At 36.4% G+C, this 18,429-nt stretch overlaps 2 protein-coding genes, 1 long non-coding RNA gene and 1 pseudogene across 3 annotated transcripts; 2 read left to right on the forward strand and 2 right to left on the reverse strand.

Moving 5' to 3' along the window:
* Window positions 1–6,947: 6,947 nt before the first annotated feature.
* LOC133817301 (uncharacterized) lies at window positions 6,948–8,768 on the forward strand. The gene has a single exon (XM_062249782.1). The coding sequence runs from the start codon at window positions 7,154–7,156 to the stop codon at window positions 8,513–8,515; it is 1,362 nt and encodes a 453-aa protein (XP_062105766.1). The 5' UTR covers window positions 6,948–7,153; the 3' UTR covers window positions 8,516–8,768.
* Window positions 8,769–10,845: 2,077 nt separating this feature from the next.
* Window positions 10,846–12,725, forward strand: LOC133815839 (uncharacterized). Its single transcript, XR_009884858.1, has 2 exons — window positions 10,846–11,263; window positions 12,441–12,725. It is a non-coding gene; the product is annotated as an uncharacterized LOC133815839 (long non-coding RNA).
* A 783-nt stretch (window positions 12,726–13,508) lies between these two features.
* LOC133813919 (xyloglucan endotransglucosylase/hydrolase 2-like) lies at window positions 13,509–15,631 on the reverse strand (annotated as a pseudogene).
* Window positions 15,632–15,870: 239 nt separating this feature from the next.
* Window positions 15,871–17,222, reverse strand: LOC133817302 (xyloglucan endotransglucosylase protein 1-like). Its single transcript, XM_062249783.1, has 3 exons — window positions 16,880–17,222; window positions 16,582–16,775; window positions 15,871–16,478 (listed from the first exon to the last, which is right to left on the reverse strand). The coding sequence occupies exons 1-3, from the start codon at window positions 17,156–17,158 to the stop codon at window positions 16,064–16,066; spliced, it is 888 nt and encodes a 295-aa protein (XP_062105767.1). The 5' UTR covers window positions 17,159–17,222; the 3' UTR covers window positions 15,871–16,063.
* Window positions 17,223–18,429: the final 1,207 nt, after the last annotated feature.

Genomic DNA, 18,429 nt, shown 5'->3' on the forward strand with positions numbered 1-18,429 from the left:
ATCTTTTACATAAGTTCAGTCATGCTTTTCTTATGTAACTTAGATTGTTAATTTATTTTAGTATATTTATTATATTGTATGTCTTTTACTGCATTCTGCCAGTGGTATTTTGTCGCTCTTGGATATATAATATGATATGCTATGAAATTAGGAGTTAGATTCAATTTAATCTAGATTATTTAATTTGTGCTTTTAACATATACATCTTCCAGTTGCAATTAATGGTGTAGAATTGCAACTGTGTTTTGAATTAATATCAATATTAGAATAGGTTTTACAGCACTGCATCTCTACCTTGCCATGCTCTTTATCTGATCATTTTCTCTAATCTATCATTTTAATTCCACAAAATCCATATCTTCAATTCTACTTTATTTTTATCTTTTATTTACTAATATAATCTTTAGTTGTGTTTTCCTCTCTGTGGATACGACATAGCCCGATTACTACTGCGACCGCTTAAGAGTTTATTGGGCGATATCAATTTTTGGCGCCGTTGCCGGGGAGGTAATTCTACAATTAAAGGTTTGCATAGTAAATTATTTTTTTTCTATTAAAAAAATGTAGTATAATTTTTAATTTCTCTTTTATTTTATTTTTCCTTAGTAGTTATTTATTTATTTATTCATTTCTTTTTTTTTAATTTTATTTTTAAGTTTAGAATTATGTTTTCTAGATTTAGGTTTTTTTTCCGAAAAAAAAGCATAAAATTTTAAAAAATAATAAAAAAAAATCAAACAAAGTATTGAGAACATTTGTGTAATTTTGGAAATTAGTAAAAACCAAACTTGTTCTGTCTTAGAAAAATTGGTTCTTAAATAAGGTCTATGTTAGCGTTACCCTCCAATCTTTTTAAGAACCTCGGGGAGTTCTAGAAAAGCTCTTGGGCCTAAAGTGGTACCTTGGCAGCCTTTCCAATTGGCCTGGGAACATTTTGGTGTATACTTATTACATTATTACACATTTGCGCTTATAATACTTACAAAAAAAAAAAGCAAATGAATGAGAAGATCATCGACGTTTTGAGTACTATTATTCAATATATCTTTCTTCACTTCAAAACAATCCAAAATCTAGTGCTATTGAGGGTACTAGAAATTTTAGAGGTGCCCACCAACTTAGCGAAAGAGAGTACCTTAAATCTGAAGTAGAATTCTTGACTAGAGAATTCGAAAACTTGAAAGCTAAGTTTGGTCGAGAAAGTAACGAGGTCATAAGGGTAGAGTATGATGAACCATATTTTGACTGTGAAAGAGTCGACCATTTTGCTCAAGATTACTCAACTCTTAGAGAAAGGGAGGAAGCTTTTCAATACTATTCTTACTACAAGAATAGTAATCTTAGCTGGAAAAACCCTGTTGCTTCAAGTTGGAAGTCTAAGTACAACTACCGTGCACCTATTTGTTGGGAATTGGCACCATCTAGCAGGAATGTTCAGTACGATTTTTCTAACTCTTACCATGAACCTCCACATAATGTCTGGACTAATACAAATTTCTTAGAAAAAGCATTATACACATTTATGGAGGAACAAATAAACTTTACTGATCACATAAGAAACATTACTAAACACATGATGGAGGAACTTAGAGAAATTCGAACTCAATTTTCAGAATTGACCAACAAAGTTAATTCACATTATTTCAGTCATGTAACGCCCTGGATAGCCAAGACCGTTACACTGTGTACTTGTAAAGGTGCAGGACTCGCTAATCAAGTCATTAATTTGAAAACGTGTCTCTAAACATGCAAGATCTATGGTTAAAAATGTTTTGGTCTCAAAAGACTCATTTCATATATTTAAACTGTAGTAAACAAGGGATCCCATAAACACAAAGTTAAAATAAGTTACAGACTCCCAAAAGTATGTGAATATCCACTAGCCATACTAAGGCAAAACAGACAGTCTTTAGGTTCCATGTCCTTGCCTAGACCTCAACCGTGGCGGCCGAGCACCTGGCTATGTACATTTCGCTCGCTGAGCTCTCCAGTCAGGGCTGATCTAACTTGCCCTTGCCTTTACCTGCACCACGTAGCACCCGTGAGCCAGGGCCCAGCAAGAAAACATCACAGATTACTCAAACAATAATAACAGACAAATAGCTCAATAAACACGTATACTCATTAGATAGTCCACAATAGATAATCAGCATATACAATCCAATACAAGATACATTCTATCACATATACTGCTCATATCACATAATAATCAGGGCCGACGACTTAGGCCGCGCCCTCTGTTTAACCCACTGACTCTGGCCCGCTTAAACCAAGCTCAGTGCATAATAAGCTGTTCTCTGCTACCAGTGGCCGAGCCGCGCCCTGTGCGCTAGTGAGACCCTTGGCACCCTTAGGCCGTTGGTTCACTAAATGGCTTGCATGGCTTAATACCATCCTTTCAAGCTTTTACAATAGGGAGCTCTTAGTCCCGTTACATATAATCAACCGGGTGCAGTTTTCTTACCTTTAGCTTTCAAATGAGTTAGTTACGGGCGATACTCCTTGAGCGTGATCCGATCCTCGAGCCCTAGCTTAACACCTAGTCACAACCATAAAGAAAGACACCATTAACAACCTTAAATGAGCTTCCAAGCCAAGTTCTAGTACTCGAAACATTGAATTTCACCAAATATAGTAAAAGACTCAACCCCGAGCACCCTAGGTTAAATTCCCAAGCCTAAAATCTCAAAATCCCAGAATCCCTTAAGCGTCGCAGCATAGGCCACCCATGCCGCGGCATGGCCCCCAAACAGAGTCATCCAAGGCACAAGGACAGGTAAGGGCCGCGGCATTGCTTGGACCATGCCGCGGCCCGCCCTTCTTCCTCAGCATGCAACACCCTTGGAGGGCCGCGGCTCACCAAGAACCATGCCGCAGCCCGACCCTTCGAACCCAGAAAAAACCACCATTTTCAATCTCCAAACCTCACCTAAAGCTATCCCAAAGCCCCCAAACCAAAACCAATTAATTCCCAACTTCTTTAACATGATCTAAACAACATAATTCCCAAGACAACACAGCCCAACACACTTCAATCTCTTCCTTTCAACTTCTGAAATCCAAATGCTACAAACACCCAAACCAGTCACTGAAACACAATCTAGAACCTGTAAACTTGGAGTTAGAACTCACCTTTGCTGTAGAATCACTTCACCAAGCTGTGGCCAAGCTAGGTCCCCAAGTTCCCTTCTTAATTCTGCCTTAGAACATCACAACTAAACATGTTTCAGCACTTAACTAAAACCTAGCTAAAACTCATAATTCAACCACAGAAAACAGAGTTAAATGCTTACCTTAATCCTGTTCTAGTGCTTGATAAATCCCTGAGCTAGACCTTCAGTTCCTCACCTCAAATCACAGAATCCAGCTTGTTTCCCCTTTGATTTTCTGTGTTTTTTCCTTCCTTTGGTTTTTCCTCCTTAAGCGTGAGAGAGAGAGAGAGAGAGAGAGAGAGAGAGAGAGAGAGAGAGAGAGAGAGAGAGAGAGAGAGAGAGATAAAGCTACGTTAAGGTCGGTTTGTGTTTTTCTTCTAAAGGCTTCCTTAAGTCTAACTTATCCATTAAGTTAATCCTAAGGCTCGGGGTACCGGAACCGTCCCCGAGGCCAAAATGGTAAAATCCCCCAATATTCCCGCCTAGACATCCTAACCTCAAATATATCTCCAATTATTTATTTTCATCACCCGATAGTCTAAATCACTACCTGATACCTAAAATACCCCTGACTTGCCCAAAGTCAATTATAATACCCCGTTGTGACTTTTCCCGCTATATAGCCCTAGGATCGCCTCGAGTCGCCGACTGTAGATTTATCCACATCATAATGTGGTTCTCGCATATAACACATATCATATTACCACGTAATATAACCAATTATCATACAAGCATCATTAAACATAAAATTACTCATTAAATCACAATTATTCCAGTAATGCTCTCCTGGCACACTAATCAAGGCCCTTAAGCCTTATTAGTGAATTTGGGTCGTTACAAGTCAATTCCAATCAGATGAAGAAACAATGGCACCAATCTCTAATCCTATTTCCTACAAATTTGATGAGGATGATGCCATTACTATTCGGAGTGAAAATATTTCTCATGCTGAAATTCTTCCAACAACTTCGAATGAAAACAAGTGTTATCATACTGATGTGATAAACCTTCTTGTGGAGGAAATTCACAAACTTTTCTCAAAGAATCAATTACACTATTTCCTCCACGATACTGAAAACTAACATTTTCTTTATCCTGAGAATGTTACTAATGCTTCCATTTTTGAGACACAGGATAAAAGAAAATTCATTTTTGATACTGGATAGTCAAGAATATTGAGTTGGTGAACCTACCTGAGGAGACTTTTCTCCGGTTTACCAAGGCTAATCAGGTTCTATCTTTTCTTGCTTTCTTTATTTCTGGTATGTTTTATTTTTGTTATTTGTTTTATTTTTCCTTTTTATTTTATTATGATAGTTTGTCTTGTTATTTAGTTTTCTTTTTCTAAGAATCAATATCATATCATTTTGCATTAGCTCACTCTCTATATGTTCTCATTTCACGCTTTCCATGCATATATTTTTAAACAATGAGGACATTGTCTAATTTTGGTTGGGGGTGGTGAGCATATTCATGCACGTTCATGTTGATTTTTGTCATACTAATATTTTCATGGTCAAATTTTTGAAATTTACTTATTTATTTTTTCAAAATGTTACTTTTGAGTCAATTTTTGTTCTCTGTATTACTAAGAGTTTCTCTAGAGTTACCTAATGCACATGCCAAATGTTGTGGTAAGATGGTTGTTAGCACATATTTGCTTAGAAATTTGCCATGTTTAAGTAATTCATTCTTTTGTGTGAGAAGTGAGACTTGAGAAAACAACTTTTAATTTTTTATTGATTCTTATAAATGGTTATAATTATTTGGACAAGGTATTGTGGTATGAATGGATGATGTTTTAGGGATAATATTTTCTATAGACAAATCTTATTAGAGAGCCTTTTATTATGTTGTTCATAAAAAAAAATGAAAAAAAAAGAAGAAGAAAAAATGAAAAAAAAAAAGAAGAAGAAAAGAGAAAAGAAAAAAAGAAGAAAAAAAAAAGAGAAAGACACAAGAGCAATATTTCTATCATTTTTTATTATGTTGTCTCTTGTGTCCACGAAAAAAAATGTGTGTTTATTAATTTCATGTTTTATTTTATGGCTCTTAGAATAAATGTAAAGATTGTTTATTTAACTTAAAATCCCGAAAAACTGGTTTTGTGGTACTCTTTATGGTGGTTGTCCAAATAGTTTATTTCCTATCTTCGTTTCAATAATTATTTAAGAGTTTGTCCTAAATATATACCCATTTGATGAGTGCTCTCTTCTTTTCCAACTCCATGAGTGAAACCCTTAAACTTTAAATATTTTCAATTACATGAGATGTTAATGGAGTTGAGACTTTTACTTGGCATAATTTCAAAGGCTTTATGTGCTATGGTTTGCAGTAAGAAGGTACAAGTTTGGTGCACACACTTATAACTCTAGATTTATTCAAAGTAATATTGACAACTCTTGTTGACTTGTTACTGACATTTTGTGTTAATACTTAAGTTCTTTTATAATTTTTGACCAGAAATATATCATGTTGACATTTATTATTTCGCTTGAATTGCTAGAGACTAGCAATAAACTGGTTGGGGGTTGTGATCAGTGCTCAAAAATATCATTTTATTAGTTTTAAAGTGTAAAATTAATTAAGTTTTAATTAATATTTTCATGGATTTATTGTCATATATTTTATATTTAAAAATATTAATTTTAATCTAATTTGTGTTTAATTTAAAAAATAAAATAAAATGTATTTTGACACAAGGAAGAAAGAAAGAATTAAAATTGAAGAAATAATGAAGAAAATGACATTTTTGAAGATGGAATGGCCCAAATGACCCCAGGCCCAAACTTTCAACAGCCCAGCCGTATCCAAGCCGAGCCACGGAGCCAAGCCAACTCGTCTGATGAGCTTCCTGCCACCTGACGCGCGCCTGCCACGCCTCCTGCCGAGCCAATCAGCTGCTGCCACGCGTCCCGCGCCAGCTTGCCCGCCTGCAGCTGCTCCCCACGTGCCCGACCAGCTGCCTGCCACCTCGCCACTCAGCCTGCCATGTTCTGACCGTGTCCCCCACCCCACCTACATCCTTTTCCAAAGCCAATCCAAGGCCAACACGTGTCCCACTTGTCCCATTTTTGCATCAGATTTTGAAGCCATTTTCCCCACTTTCTAATGCACGAAAATACCCACTTTGGAGCAAAAGTTTCTCTATAAATAGTGAACCAAAACTAGTGTAAAAATATCATATTGTAGAGTGGGGAAAAGACACTTTATTGTATTTTGTTTCTTCTCTTATTTCTAGTTTAATTTTTCTTGTTTTAGGTGACAAAAATGAGTAAATTATTTTAGAAATATTGGTGAGGTTAAAGTGTAGTTTTTGTACTTCTTATTCTCAATAGTGATATTGATTCTTCTTATGCTTCATTTCCATATCTCATTAATTATTTTGTTTCTCATCTTCTAATTTCTTTTCTAAAATTATTTAGCATCTTTTACATAAGTTCAGTCATGCTTTTTTTATGTAACTTAGATTGTTAATTTATTTTAGTATATTTGTTATATTGTATGTCTTTTACTGCATTCTGCCAGTGGTATTTTGTCGCTCTTGGATATATAATATAATATGTTGATTTCTCATTTTGTGCAACAAAGTTTATGGAATTTTCTTCTTCAAATATCTTCTTTCATCTTAAATATTAAGGTTATGCAATATGTAACTGCCACATTTTTCAAAGTTTAAGAAAAAAATCCTATTTCAGTGTAATTTCCTCTATAAAAATCATTAAAATTACGAGACCCGACCATAATTTGAAAATACACATAATCTTAGTATTTTTGTAAAAAAATACCAAAATATCGTAAATAATGTAACAAAAGGGATTTAAGAGTCTATGGGCCAAAAGTAAAGCCCACAAACAGTAGCCGGGTAAGGCTTTACTTTGTTGAGAGAAATCTTTCGAGTGACGCCGTCCGCCGCAAACCGCCGAATTTGATCAAAACCCCAAATTCCAACCTAAATTCTTAAAGTCTTATTCATCTTCTCCGACTAGGGTGGAATACTCATGGAAGACGCCCACCAAGATAGCAAATCACACCCAGAGCTTTCCCTTCTTCCCCAGAAACCTTCTGAGAACATCAATGGCGGAGGTAGCCAGAAGAGGGTTCCCAAACGATTCGTCAAGAGCCAAATCCCGGATTCCATCCTCAACGATCCAGCCCTCAATGCCGCCATCGCTCTCTTACCCTCCAACTACAATTTCGAGGTCCACAAGTCCGTGTGGCGCGTCCGCTCCACTAACGCCTCACGCGTGGCGCTCCAGCTCCCCGAAGGACTTCTAATGTACTCGCTCGTTCTCTCCGACATCATCTCCACCTTCGGCGGCGCTTCGCACTGCTTAGTCCTCGGCGACGTGACCTACGGTGCTTGCTGTGTCGACGACTTAGCTGCCTCCGCCCTCGGCGCTGAACTCCTCATCCACTACGGCCACAGCTGCCTGGTTCCCGTCCACGTTACCGCCGTGCCGTGCCTCTACGTCTTCGTCGACATAACAATTGACGTCGATTGCTTAATCGAGACCATCGATCTCAACCTCCGATCCACCCCGAGCATCGTCCTCGCAGGAACGATCCAGTTCGCCTCTGCCATCCGTTCCGCCAAGCCAGAGCTCGAACGCCGCGGATTCACTGTCCAGATTCCCCAATCGAAACCCTTATCCGCCGGGGAAGTTCTCGGCTGCACCGCCCCGAAGATCTCACCTTCAATGAGCGCAAACGACACCGTAATCGTATTCGTGGCCGATGGGAGATTCCATCTGGAGGCGATGATGATCGCGAATCCGGGAGTGAGAACATTCCGGTATGATCCGTACATGAGGAAGCTGTTCTTGGAGGAGTACGACCAGAAGGGAATGAGGGAGACAAGGAGAAAAGCTATCACCAAAGCGAAGGAGGCGACGAATTGGGGAATGATTCTGGGGACCTTGGGAAGGCAAGGGAACCCAAGAATTCTCGAACATTTGGAGAAGAAGATGAAAGAGAAAGGGTTTTCTTACACCGTCGTGCTCATGTCGGAGATTAGTCCGGCGAGAATAGGGTTGTTTGAGGACTCTGTTGAGGCATGGGTTCAGATAGCTTGTCCAAGGCTCTCCATTGATTGGGGCGAGGCTTTCACAAAGCCGCTTCTGACGTCGTTTGAGGCAGACATTGCTCTGGGCTCCATTCCCGGTTGGTGGGAGAAGAAGAAGAAGAATGATTCCGGTTGCTGTGGAGGGAGAGAAAGCTCGAACTCTTCCTCTTGTGGCAGCTGCTGCGATAATGGAGGAGAAGAGAATTATCCCATGGATTACTATGCTCAAGATGGAGGAGAATGGAATTCCTCTTATGTCAAAACGACATTAAGACCTCTTAGGAAAAGACTAGTTTGATGTCGTTTTGATTGCAAACATTAAATTTGTTTTGTTTTGTGTGATTTTTATTTGATTAGATGCATTTTTGTGACAAGTAATTGATATTATTGATAGACCCATTTTTGTTACGGGAACTGATCTGAACCATATAGGAATAGGATAGAAGAAGACACTGTTTGGTTGGTTTTAATCAAATGTGTTATTCACAGACTTTTCCTACATCCAATGAAAGATACAACACTTAATAAAAAGTACTATATTCTCTTACAAAGTTATCTTTTGAACTGTATATAAACTGGCACATTGAACGGTTGAGACAGTAAAATGTATGAATGGTAGGAAGAGTCAACATGGACTTTTTGACCTATTTGAACTCCAATAGTAATAAGTATTTTTCATTAGTACCCAGCAGAGTTCTTCTTTGCCAGTAATACTTGGTTTAAGCTGATTAATACAGTGACTTGAAAACGAGTGATGCAGATGAAATCTATTTTATTTTCTTTATTATATTGACAAAAGGAAAAAAAAAGGTAAAAAAAAAGAGTTTGGGGTTCCTCTCACATTTGGAGAATTTATTCTTTAATTTTATATATAAAAAAATGAAACCGTAAATTGGTAACACTATAACAAAAAAAAAATAAAAAATTTTAGGGTTTCTATTATGTCCATTTAACAAAAAAAAAATCTGAAATCATCCTATAAATTTTATTTTATGTACTTAGATTAAGATTTAATATACCATAAACTTAATTTGATATATATTGATTTTTAATGATTAATAACAATCTCATCAATTTTATGTAGTTTAAAAAAATTTGTTAATAGGGAAAGAAAAGCGCTATGGGATCAATTTTATAATGAACCTGGCATATAAAAGAAGGGAACTTTAGGTTTTCTTCTAAAATTTGAAAATTTTATTTCAACCTCGAAAAATAAAAAACAACTTCTAAGAGAGCGAGTAGGTCCGCGTATAGTTTTTGAGTACTTTTCTCTATTGTAGCTGAATCTCCAACAAAAAGCAAAAATCTACTCGCGGCACAGAGGCTATATGGAACAGAGGTCTCCAGAATTAAGAAGATGGAACCTGGAGAATTTCTTAATATTTATAAAGAAACCTCTTACAATAATACATACGCTCCCAATCCTAGCATTGGTCTATATCACTTCAGATGAAATGATATGAAAGTACTCACCTTCTCCTTGGTGAGACGAAGTGGGTTTTTTAAGGTATTAAGGTCTCTTGAACCTCGATGTAGAGAAAGAGAAATGCTCCTTTGGATAGACGGAGATCCTATTCCTAGGACATTGGATGAGCATCAGAGCCATCGAGGAGTGACAAGCATCTACCAAGGTGAGTGAGCAAAGACCATTTTTAGGGCTCAAGAATTATTACCGAAGATTTTGTCAATTTTATGGATAATAAATTTGCGATGGACAATCACATGAACGAAATACATATGCGAATAAATTTAGACCCGTAATTTTAACCTATATAACTCAATGTATTTTTTTGGTTTTTATTTTTATAAAAGGCATAAATTATGTTTAGATGCTAAACATAAACAATTAGTGATTCTATTATATTAAAAAAAGATGTATTCAATAAATGGATGTAGGTAAATAACTTATGCTATAATTTGAATAAACATTACTACTATTTTTTGTCCATACCATTTGCAAAACCCGAAAACTCGACTAACCCGATCGACCCGAGTCCGCAAAACCTGGTTTTAGGCAAAATTTCAAAAATTTCGGGTGCACTTGAACCGATCCGAACATATTTGGGTTCAGGTTTAAACTTCTTATGGTGTGCGGGTTCAGGTTAAACCCGAAACCCGAAATTATGTTTTGATATTATGTTTTATAGATTTTTGTTTTATAATTTTTGTGTGAAACAAAGCACTTGTTTAACAAAAAATAATTCAACAATTATGCTTTTGAATGTTGGCATGTTGCTGTAAATTATTTTATTTTGGTAAAAATACATGAAAAAAGTTAAAAAGAAACTCAAAAAATGGCATTTTTGTAAAATATGCTGTCAAAGCCCATTCAAGGTCCAAATCCGACCCGAAAACTCGAATTCTAAAAATACCCCAAATCCAGAAATGTATCGGACAGATTCGGTACTATTTTTCGTGCACCCAAAACCGACCAAACCCGAACTCGACAACCCGAAAACCCGTCCGATGTGCAGCCCTCCCATTTGCTGTTTAGGAAAAGCACACGACATGTCGTTTTCTTACTGAAATAAAACGACAAATAATGGAGTTGAATTGTGGAGGGAAGATAGTTTGGACTTTTGGAGGAGAGGTGGGGTTGGGTTGGGTTGGGGAGCAGGAATGGGTATGGTCTTAATCACTGCACGTTTTCTCGTGATTCGTGTAAAAAACTTAAAACCCTCATTAAACCCAAAGATCAACCACAGCTACAGGAGATCATGGAGCCATATACAACAAAAAGCAGACAAAGACACTCACAAGAATACATAGTTGTGCCAGTCTCTCTCTCTTCCCCCCCTCCCCCTCTGTCTCTCTCTTCATTTCTTTTCTATCTGTATGTACATATACAGATACAGAGTGTGTGTGTGTGTGTGTTTTAGAGAGAGTGAGTGAAGAGGGTTCCTGTCCATTGTGAGAATATTCAAAGCTAAGCTAGGGCTACTGAGATGGCATTTGCAACTGAGCTTCAATCTGGTTTCCATGGCGCTTCGTATTCTTTTTTCTTCTCAAAGCAACTTTTCTTGGATTATGGTTTCTTCTCCACCAGGTAACTACTTTTCTCAGTCATCTTTGATGTGGGGTTTGTTTTTCCTTAACAAGAAAAAAAAAATCAAATCTTTTCATGTTGTTTAGAATATAAATTTATCGTCTTTCAAAATTTCTGTCTTGTGTATGTTAACTGAACTCTGTTTAAGCTGCATTGGGTCCTGTTGAGAAAAGGGTTCTTTTGTTTTGTCCCAAGTAATAAAATCCTATAACCAAATTTTATGTACAAATGGTTAAAATGTTCATCTGTTGCTTGCTTAATGTTTGACATGAGCATGTTGTTTTGCTGATCTTCCTACGAAACGTGGACCAATTTTGAAATGTGGAATCTTGGATTTGTCTGTTGATTTTTAATTTTTAAAAGAAAAAGAAAAAGGAAAAGAAAAAAAGAATGGTCGGTTTTTTGTTTAAAGTGTTCAGTACAACAAAGAAAGGGTGGTTCAATCTCTTTGACGGAAATATGCAAGACTTAGTTAACCAAATGAGAAGTAAATTTTAGGGGTATCAGAATGCAAGTTAGAGTCGCCTCACAAAACAAGTTCTTATTCTACCCTTTTATATAATGTATGTAAATGACGCTTTGGCTCGGAAGAACTTGACTGACTTATTAATTTGATGTGCAAATAAGGTTAGAGAAAACAACAAAGGATGTAATATGCATGATATATGTTGAAATTGGCATATAGATGAGTTCACTCCGTGCAACTTCAGTTAATATTGGTTAGGCAATAGCTAATCAAGGCATTTCACTAAGAAGAACAATCTCTTGAATATGGTTATGGGTGGTTAGACTTCACTAGGATAGTCTAGATAGGACTGATTTTTTTTTGGCATATAATGATAGTTCTTGGAGGTGACGGTCTCAGCAGCTGAGTGATCAAGCTTGAAAACCTTTTTCAGGGTTCTTGTTTCCCCGACTGAATTGTCAATTAGCTCTATGTTTTGACATAGAAAAATATTCTTTGCACACACCAGGGTTTTGTTTTTGTTTTGATTGTGTTCTGTTTTCAAAGGATTTCGAGTGGAAGTTCTGAGCAGGTAACGGAAACAAGAACATTGCCAAACATTGGTGTGGCATGATTAATATTGTTATATGAGATTATGTATTAGTGATATGGTTTTGGTGTTTACAGTGGGCTGAATCTTCCCCCTTATTCTTCTATTATCTCTGGTGTCAGGTTAAGAGAGAGCAGTGATCCCTATGTAACAGCACCATTGGAATATGTAAACCGATAGGTGCATATGCAGAGCAGGGAATGAAGCCGTTGGTCCGTCAAGCATGTCAATAGGAGGGGTTGAATTGACATATATTAGTTATGTTACAAAACGCAGTTTTACATATTTTTGGATTTGTGCTTGTTAGCTCATTGTTATAGTCATTCTACTGGCTGATTTCTGACTGTATTTAGTACTCTTGGTACCTACCAATTCATGTCAAAGAAATCACAATTGTGGTTTTGCCATTTTGAGTTCTTACATTGATTTTTCTGTGATGATGTGTGCATGGCTGATTTTCCTTATAAGCTTTCTACACGCCATCAATCTTTGATGGAGGGTTGGTTTTCAACCATGGTGAAAAAACTTTGAAGCCTATAAAACAGTGTGGCCACCTGAAAAGTCCACTGTGTGTTTGTTGGTTCAGAGTTCAAGAACCTAAAGTCGTTTTTGCGAAAAGGGTACATAGAAAAAACACGAAAAAAGGAGTTTTTTTTTTTCTTTTTAAAAAAATGATATAGAAAATGGGATGTCAGGCATATTTATAATGGTAGTGCTGGTTGCCATGTTCGATTGGACTAGAGAAAGAGGTCAGAGCCGTAAACATGATGACAGGAGATTTTTGTGTTCTCTAGAGAGAAATATAAGAGTTGGGAATGCAACCCAGGTACGCATATAGGTTGGAGCTGGCAAATATGAATTGAGATCTTCCAAATCTGTTTAGAGATTAGTGCATTAAATGTTTTGTTTAGTAATCTCTCCCAGCTTGGGACCTACCCCAAAACTTAAACTTCTTCCTTCGAGCCAACTTCATTTATTTATGTATAGAACATAAATGCTGAACTCTGAGCTTTTATGTACCTTGTACTCAATTGCTTAATTTATTACCAGAGTGAAAGAGAGAGAGAGAGAGAGAGAGAGAGAGAGAGAGAGAGCGGGGTTCTTATTTATTGGTGACAAATGCTTTCATATATTGATGTTATTTATTTTGCATAAATAGTCCCATGGCAATATTTTCTTCTGCAGAGATTTCATCTGCAGTTGTACCTATATACTTGAATGAGAACACAATGGTAACTAAAGATAACAAGAGTAAAAGAGAATTAAGAATACTCTTTATTATTATTATTATTGAAATAATTAAAGAATTTCAACAACTCATACACAAAAAAAGAAAATCAAGTGGAGCAAGAAACTATGACATAATTACAGTGTACAAATCTCCATTAATACCTTGACTTGCATTCAGGTGGAAAGCTCTGGGGGAACCTCATGGGGTCAGTGCAGTAATTGTAACCATAAATTTCTTATGCATCCATCTGTTTCTATTCCTTCCAGCAAAATCAATCTCTTAACTTAGCCACTCTAAACAAAAAGATTGAGAATTCTTTTTTCTAGAATTCTGTAAAATTTAGAACAATTATAATATGTTCAAAAAGAAAAAAAATTTAAAACAATATACTGTAAAATTTTAGAAATATATACTTTTCTTTAAATTTTTCTGTCCTTTTTCCTCCTAAATTTTTTCAAGAGTAAATTTCAAGATACAAACAAGACCTCACTGCCCAGGATGGGTAACCATATGCAAGCAGTGGGGTTGAAGTTCCTGTAAGAAGCAGTAAAAGGAGCTTGAGTCCAGTCAGTTTTGACCAGCCTCCTTTAGTGCCCAATCGTCCGCATCCCACAATTTTGAGTAGATTTTCATTGGTTGGCTTTTGGGGAACGGAACGCCTTTTGATTCAAATTTGTTTGAACAATCTTATGGGAATGTATCCACTAAGAATCTGATGAGAAAAGCAAAAGAAAAGTTGGTCAAATATATGCAATATCGAGTCAGCAGAGGCAGCAGAGCACTATACGTACTGATAGAAGAAGTGCTTGCTTTGCTTACATAAAGCGTTGGGACTTGGGGGTTCCATACAATGGAATAGTTGTGGAAGAAGGACGGCCTTAGTTGGGTCAAACCAGAGTTGAGATGGCTGTTCTCTGATGATACATTTGGATAAAGAGTGTATAAATGAATCACCAGACACGTTTCCCAAGAACATGAAGAAGACAACTACACGTACATGCATTGATAACAACAGTTGAATAACGTCACAATTATTCATTTTCATACGTAGCAGGTAGTGACGGTGCCAGCTGAGTTTCCAGGCACGATCGAGCATGATTTGCATGTTGTTCCTTCCAAAAAGGTACTCACTCTTAGATTGGAAACCAGAACCGGAAACCTTGTCCAGAGACAGAGCCAGAAGATGGCCTCCGTTTTAGTACCTTAGCTTGCTCATTGCTCCAACTTATTATGTCCAAGTCTATGTAGAAATTGCCAGCACTAACATCGACGAGTACCGTTATAAACAGACAAAGAAACAGAGCCTGACCATTACTCGTTTCTTAAGTACAAAGCGACATCGTTTCCTGATCCTGATAATGTTAGAATTAAGAATAAAATTAGAATGAATGAGTTTTCTTTTTGGTGATGTAGTTGTTGGGGATTTATGTATAGGAGTGGGAGGATGAACGTCTCTGTCTTTTTTACAAGAGCTGGCAATAATGGTAAACGTCTTTGTGAGTTGGAGATGGGTTTGAACTGGGGGAGATAACTGAGAAGAATCATCCTAGGAAATGAACCAATAACAAGTCAAGAATTAAATTACTATATGGATCATCGAGCACTATTATTTATATATACATATTGATATAAGGAGTTGACCAATGGAAATGTTAATGCTGTAATCTGGAGACTCAGTCCCTTTGGGAGTTTTTTTGTGATGACCATGTTTGGGTCCCCTGATTTGCAATGAAATTCAACGTTTCGAACCAAAAAAAAAGGCTGTAATCAAGACTAACTTTTCTTTGGTTGTAGTGATTTATGTGACATTGTTGGGATGAGAGAGAAAGAGAGGGGGGATTTTCATAAGAATCTTACTGCTTTAAAGTTATCCTCTTTCTCTGTTTCTGTTTTCTTTTTTTAAAAAATCTCTGTTAAAGTTAAACGACAACTTTTATTATAAACAACAATTGTCTAAAAAAACGACAGAATTCTAAAGAAACGACAGTTTTTTGTGAAAACGACAACATCCTTGCCAAACGATACCTTCATTGAAAACGACAATATTTGGAAAACGATAATAATAGTTAGAAACGACACCATTCTTTAAAACGACATTATTATCAAGAAACGACAAATTTATTGAAAACGACAATATTTACCCAGAAAAAAAAAACTTGAAGGTCATATTATATTATGGTTGTAGTGTACTCATTTGTTAATTTTTAAAGTTTTGACATATTTTTCTTTCATACAATGAATCCTTGACGATTTTAAATTATATATATAATTTAAACTTCAACTTACTGGACCTTACTTGAGTTAATATTAAAGTTACAGAGAGAGACAAAAGGAAAATTTTATTTCATAGTTTCATAATTTCATAGTAGTACACTTTATTTTACGATAAACAAAGAAAAAATAAAAGAATTTTAGACTGTATGTATGTATGCATGATACAATTTAAAAACAAACAACAAACAAATAGAATTGAATTGAATTGAATTTTTGGTATTGAGTTGATGGTATAATTAATCAGAGGAATCGAGAGTGGTTGCATTCTGCAGGAAGCTGGCCCTTAGGGAAGCGTTTCAAGTCTGTGCAGTAGTTGTAGACCATGAACTTCTGCTGCACCCACCGCAGCCTGTTCCGCCCGGCGGCGTCCAGCCCTTGATTCTGCCACGTGGCATCGTTAAAGCCACCGGAGTTGTTGGCATCGCAGGTGGACTTTCCGGCTGACCAAACACAGGCATTGGCCTTAAAGTTAGCGTAGGAAGCAGTGAAAGGAGCTTTGGTCCAGTCAGTCTTGACAAGGCCACCTCTTGTGGCCCAATCGTCTGCGTTCCACAAGCTTGAGTAAATCCTCATTGGCTGGCTTTTGGGGAATGCAACTCCTGCTGTTGACTCCAAGTTGTTGAACACTCTTATTGGAATGTTGTCCACCATAAAGCTGATCAATCAACCACAATATATAATTCATTAATTAATAATTAGATCATACATGCAGGCAGTTTGAATATATATATATTAACAATATTAGTATCATCACTTACATAATACGTTGTTTGTTCCAAACAATGGAGTAAGTGTGGAAAGCCTTTGTTGGGTCGAACCAAAGATGGAACTGTTGTTCTCTGTTCCCTTTTCCTTGGCTGAACACATTGGTATGGAGTGTGTAGGGGTCTCCAGACAAGTTGCCCAAGAACTCGAAGTCAATCTCATCATGGTTTGGACCTTGAGAAGACAACTGCATCATTTGGAATATATTATTATTCATAATCAGAAACTATATATAATTATATATTGTAGAAGATTATACAAGAGAAGAGAGATATAATTAATGTATCTTACATAGTATGCAGTGACTGTCCCAGCTGAATTCCCAGGCACAAGCTTGATTTGCATATCGATTCGGCCAAACAAGTACTCGTTCTTGGACTGGAAACCAGAGCCTGAAGCCTTGTCAAGTGAGAGAGTAAGAAGCTTGCCTCCTTGGAGTATTTGGGCTCGCTGATCACCCCATGTTATATCGAAGTCCTGGTAAAAGTTCCCAGCTGAGGCTAAACCCACCACCAGGCAACTAATTACCATGAGCACAGAACAAGGAAGAGGCTTCGAAAGAGACAACATTTGTTTTTGGAATAATGTATTATTCTTGTAGAAAATATAATATAGCTATACTTGTGGTTGGGATAGGCTTTGTGTATCAATTGATGAGAAGCCTAAGTTTCTGAAATGCCTTTATATAGATCATAGAGATATGGAACAACGTTCAAAGGTTTTACCGCTGGTGCCAACTGGGGATAAGTACATATTATTACAAAAGGAAAAGAGTCTTAAGTAGTTAGGTGTAACAAAAATATATGGTATGATATTAGCTTGGCTGGCAACGACCAACTTGAACGATTGATTCTCGATTGGAAGGAGCGTAGGAATCTGAGATGGTAGAGGAATATTTGTTTTTTGTGTGTGTGATATTTGAACATTAATTATGAACTAGATATAATATACAAGCATTATTTGTTTTTTAGAAAAAATAAAGTTGATTTAAAAAAGAAAAAGGAAATTAAAAATAATTATGGGTTCACGCGCAAAGATATAGCTTGCAATTGCATGCATCATAGTAAAAGCCAAAAGAAAACATATATATAGTTGAATATGAACGTTGTTAGGGGCTATGGCGGTGGGAGCTGGACACTGAAAATAGGTACGCGTTTCGTTTGGTGGATTAATGCTTATTGAGACCGTGAGTTAGTTAGTGATAAATTCTAAACCTTGGCTTAAGTCCAATTGTAATTTTTCAAGCCTTTCCTACTTATTGATATATATATATTTTTAAGTATTATATTGGTGTATTAATTCATTCATTTTCACATTTGGGATGTGTATCAATAATTATTGGTCATGCAATAACGGGGTGCTTCATATTTTTCAAGTCAAAGGTCATTATTGACTTCCGTTTATATTATATTTTGTTTTCGCATAAATTAATTTTATAGCGGAATTTCAAAAATAAATATTCAGGTAATCAAACACCATTTAGACGGCTTCAAGCAAGGGTCTCTTTCGTGTTCCTATGATTATTTTGTGCATTAATGGAATTCTCTATTGTCTAGAGATGGTAATTAAAAGTTTAACACGGACACGGAGCTTGTCTTTTTGGTAGTGAAGTCATTAAGAATTCAAGAGACTTTATTCTTCATTCTCTGGTTCCATATTTTCCTAAAGGCAAGATATGATGGTTATTATAGTGACCTATTTGGGAGGGCCTTGTGTAAACATTTGGATTTAGCCTAATTCTTTTTACTTAATTTTAGGCTTATAAAAGTTATAAAAACTCAAAATTAATTTCATATTACTACTAAATTTAAATACAGTTTGTTGACTGGATTTTTCGTTAA

Source organism: Humulus lupulus, chromosome 2, assembly GCF_963169125.1.
Source record: "Humulus lupulus chromosome 2, drHumLupu1.1, whole genome shotgun sequence".
Classification (NCBI taxonomy): domain Eukaryota; kingdom Viridiplantae; phylum Streptophyta; class Magnoliopsida; order Rosales; family Cannabaceae; genus Humulus; species Humulus lupulus.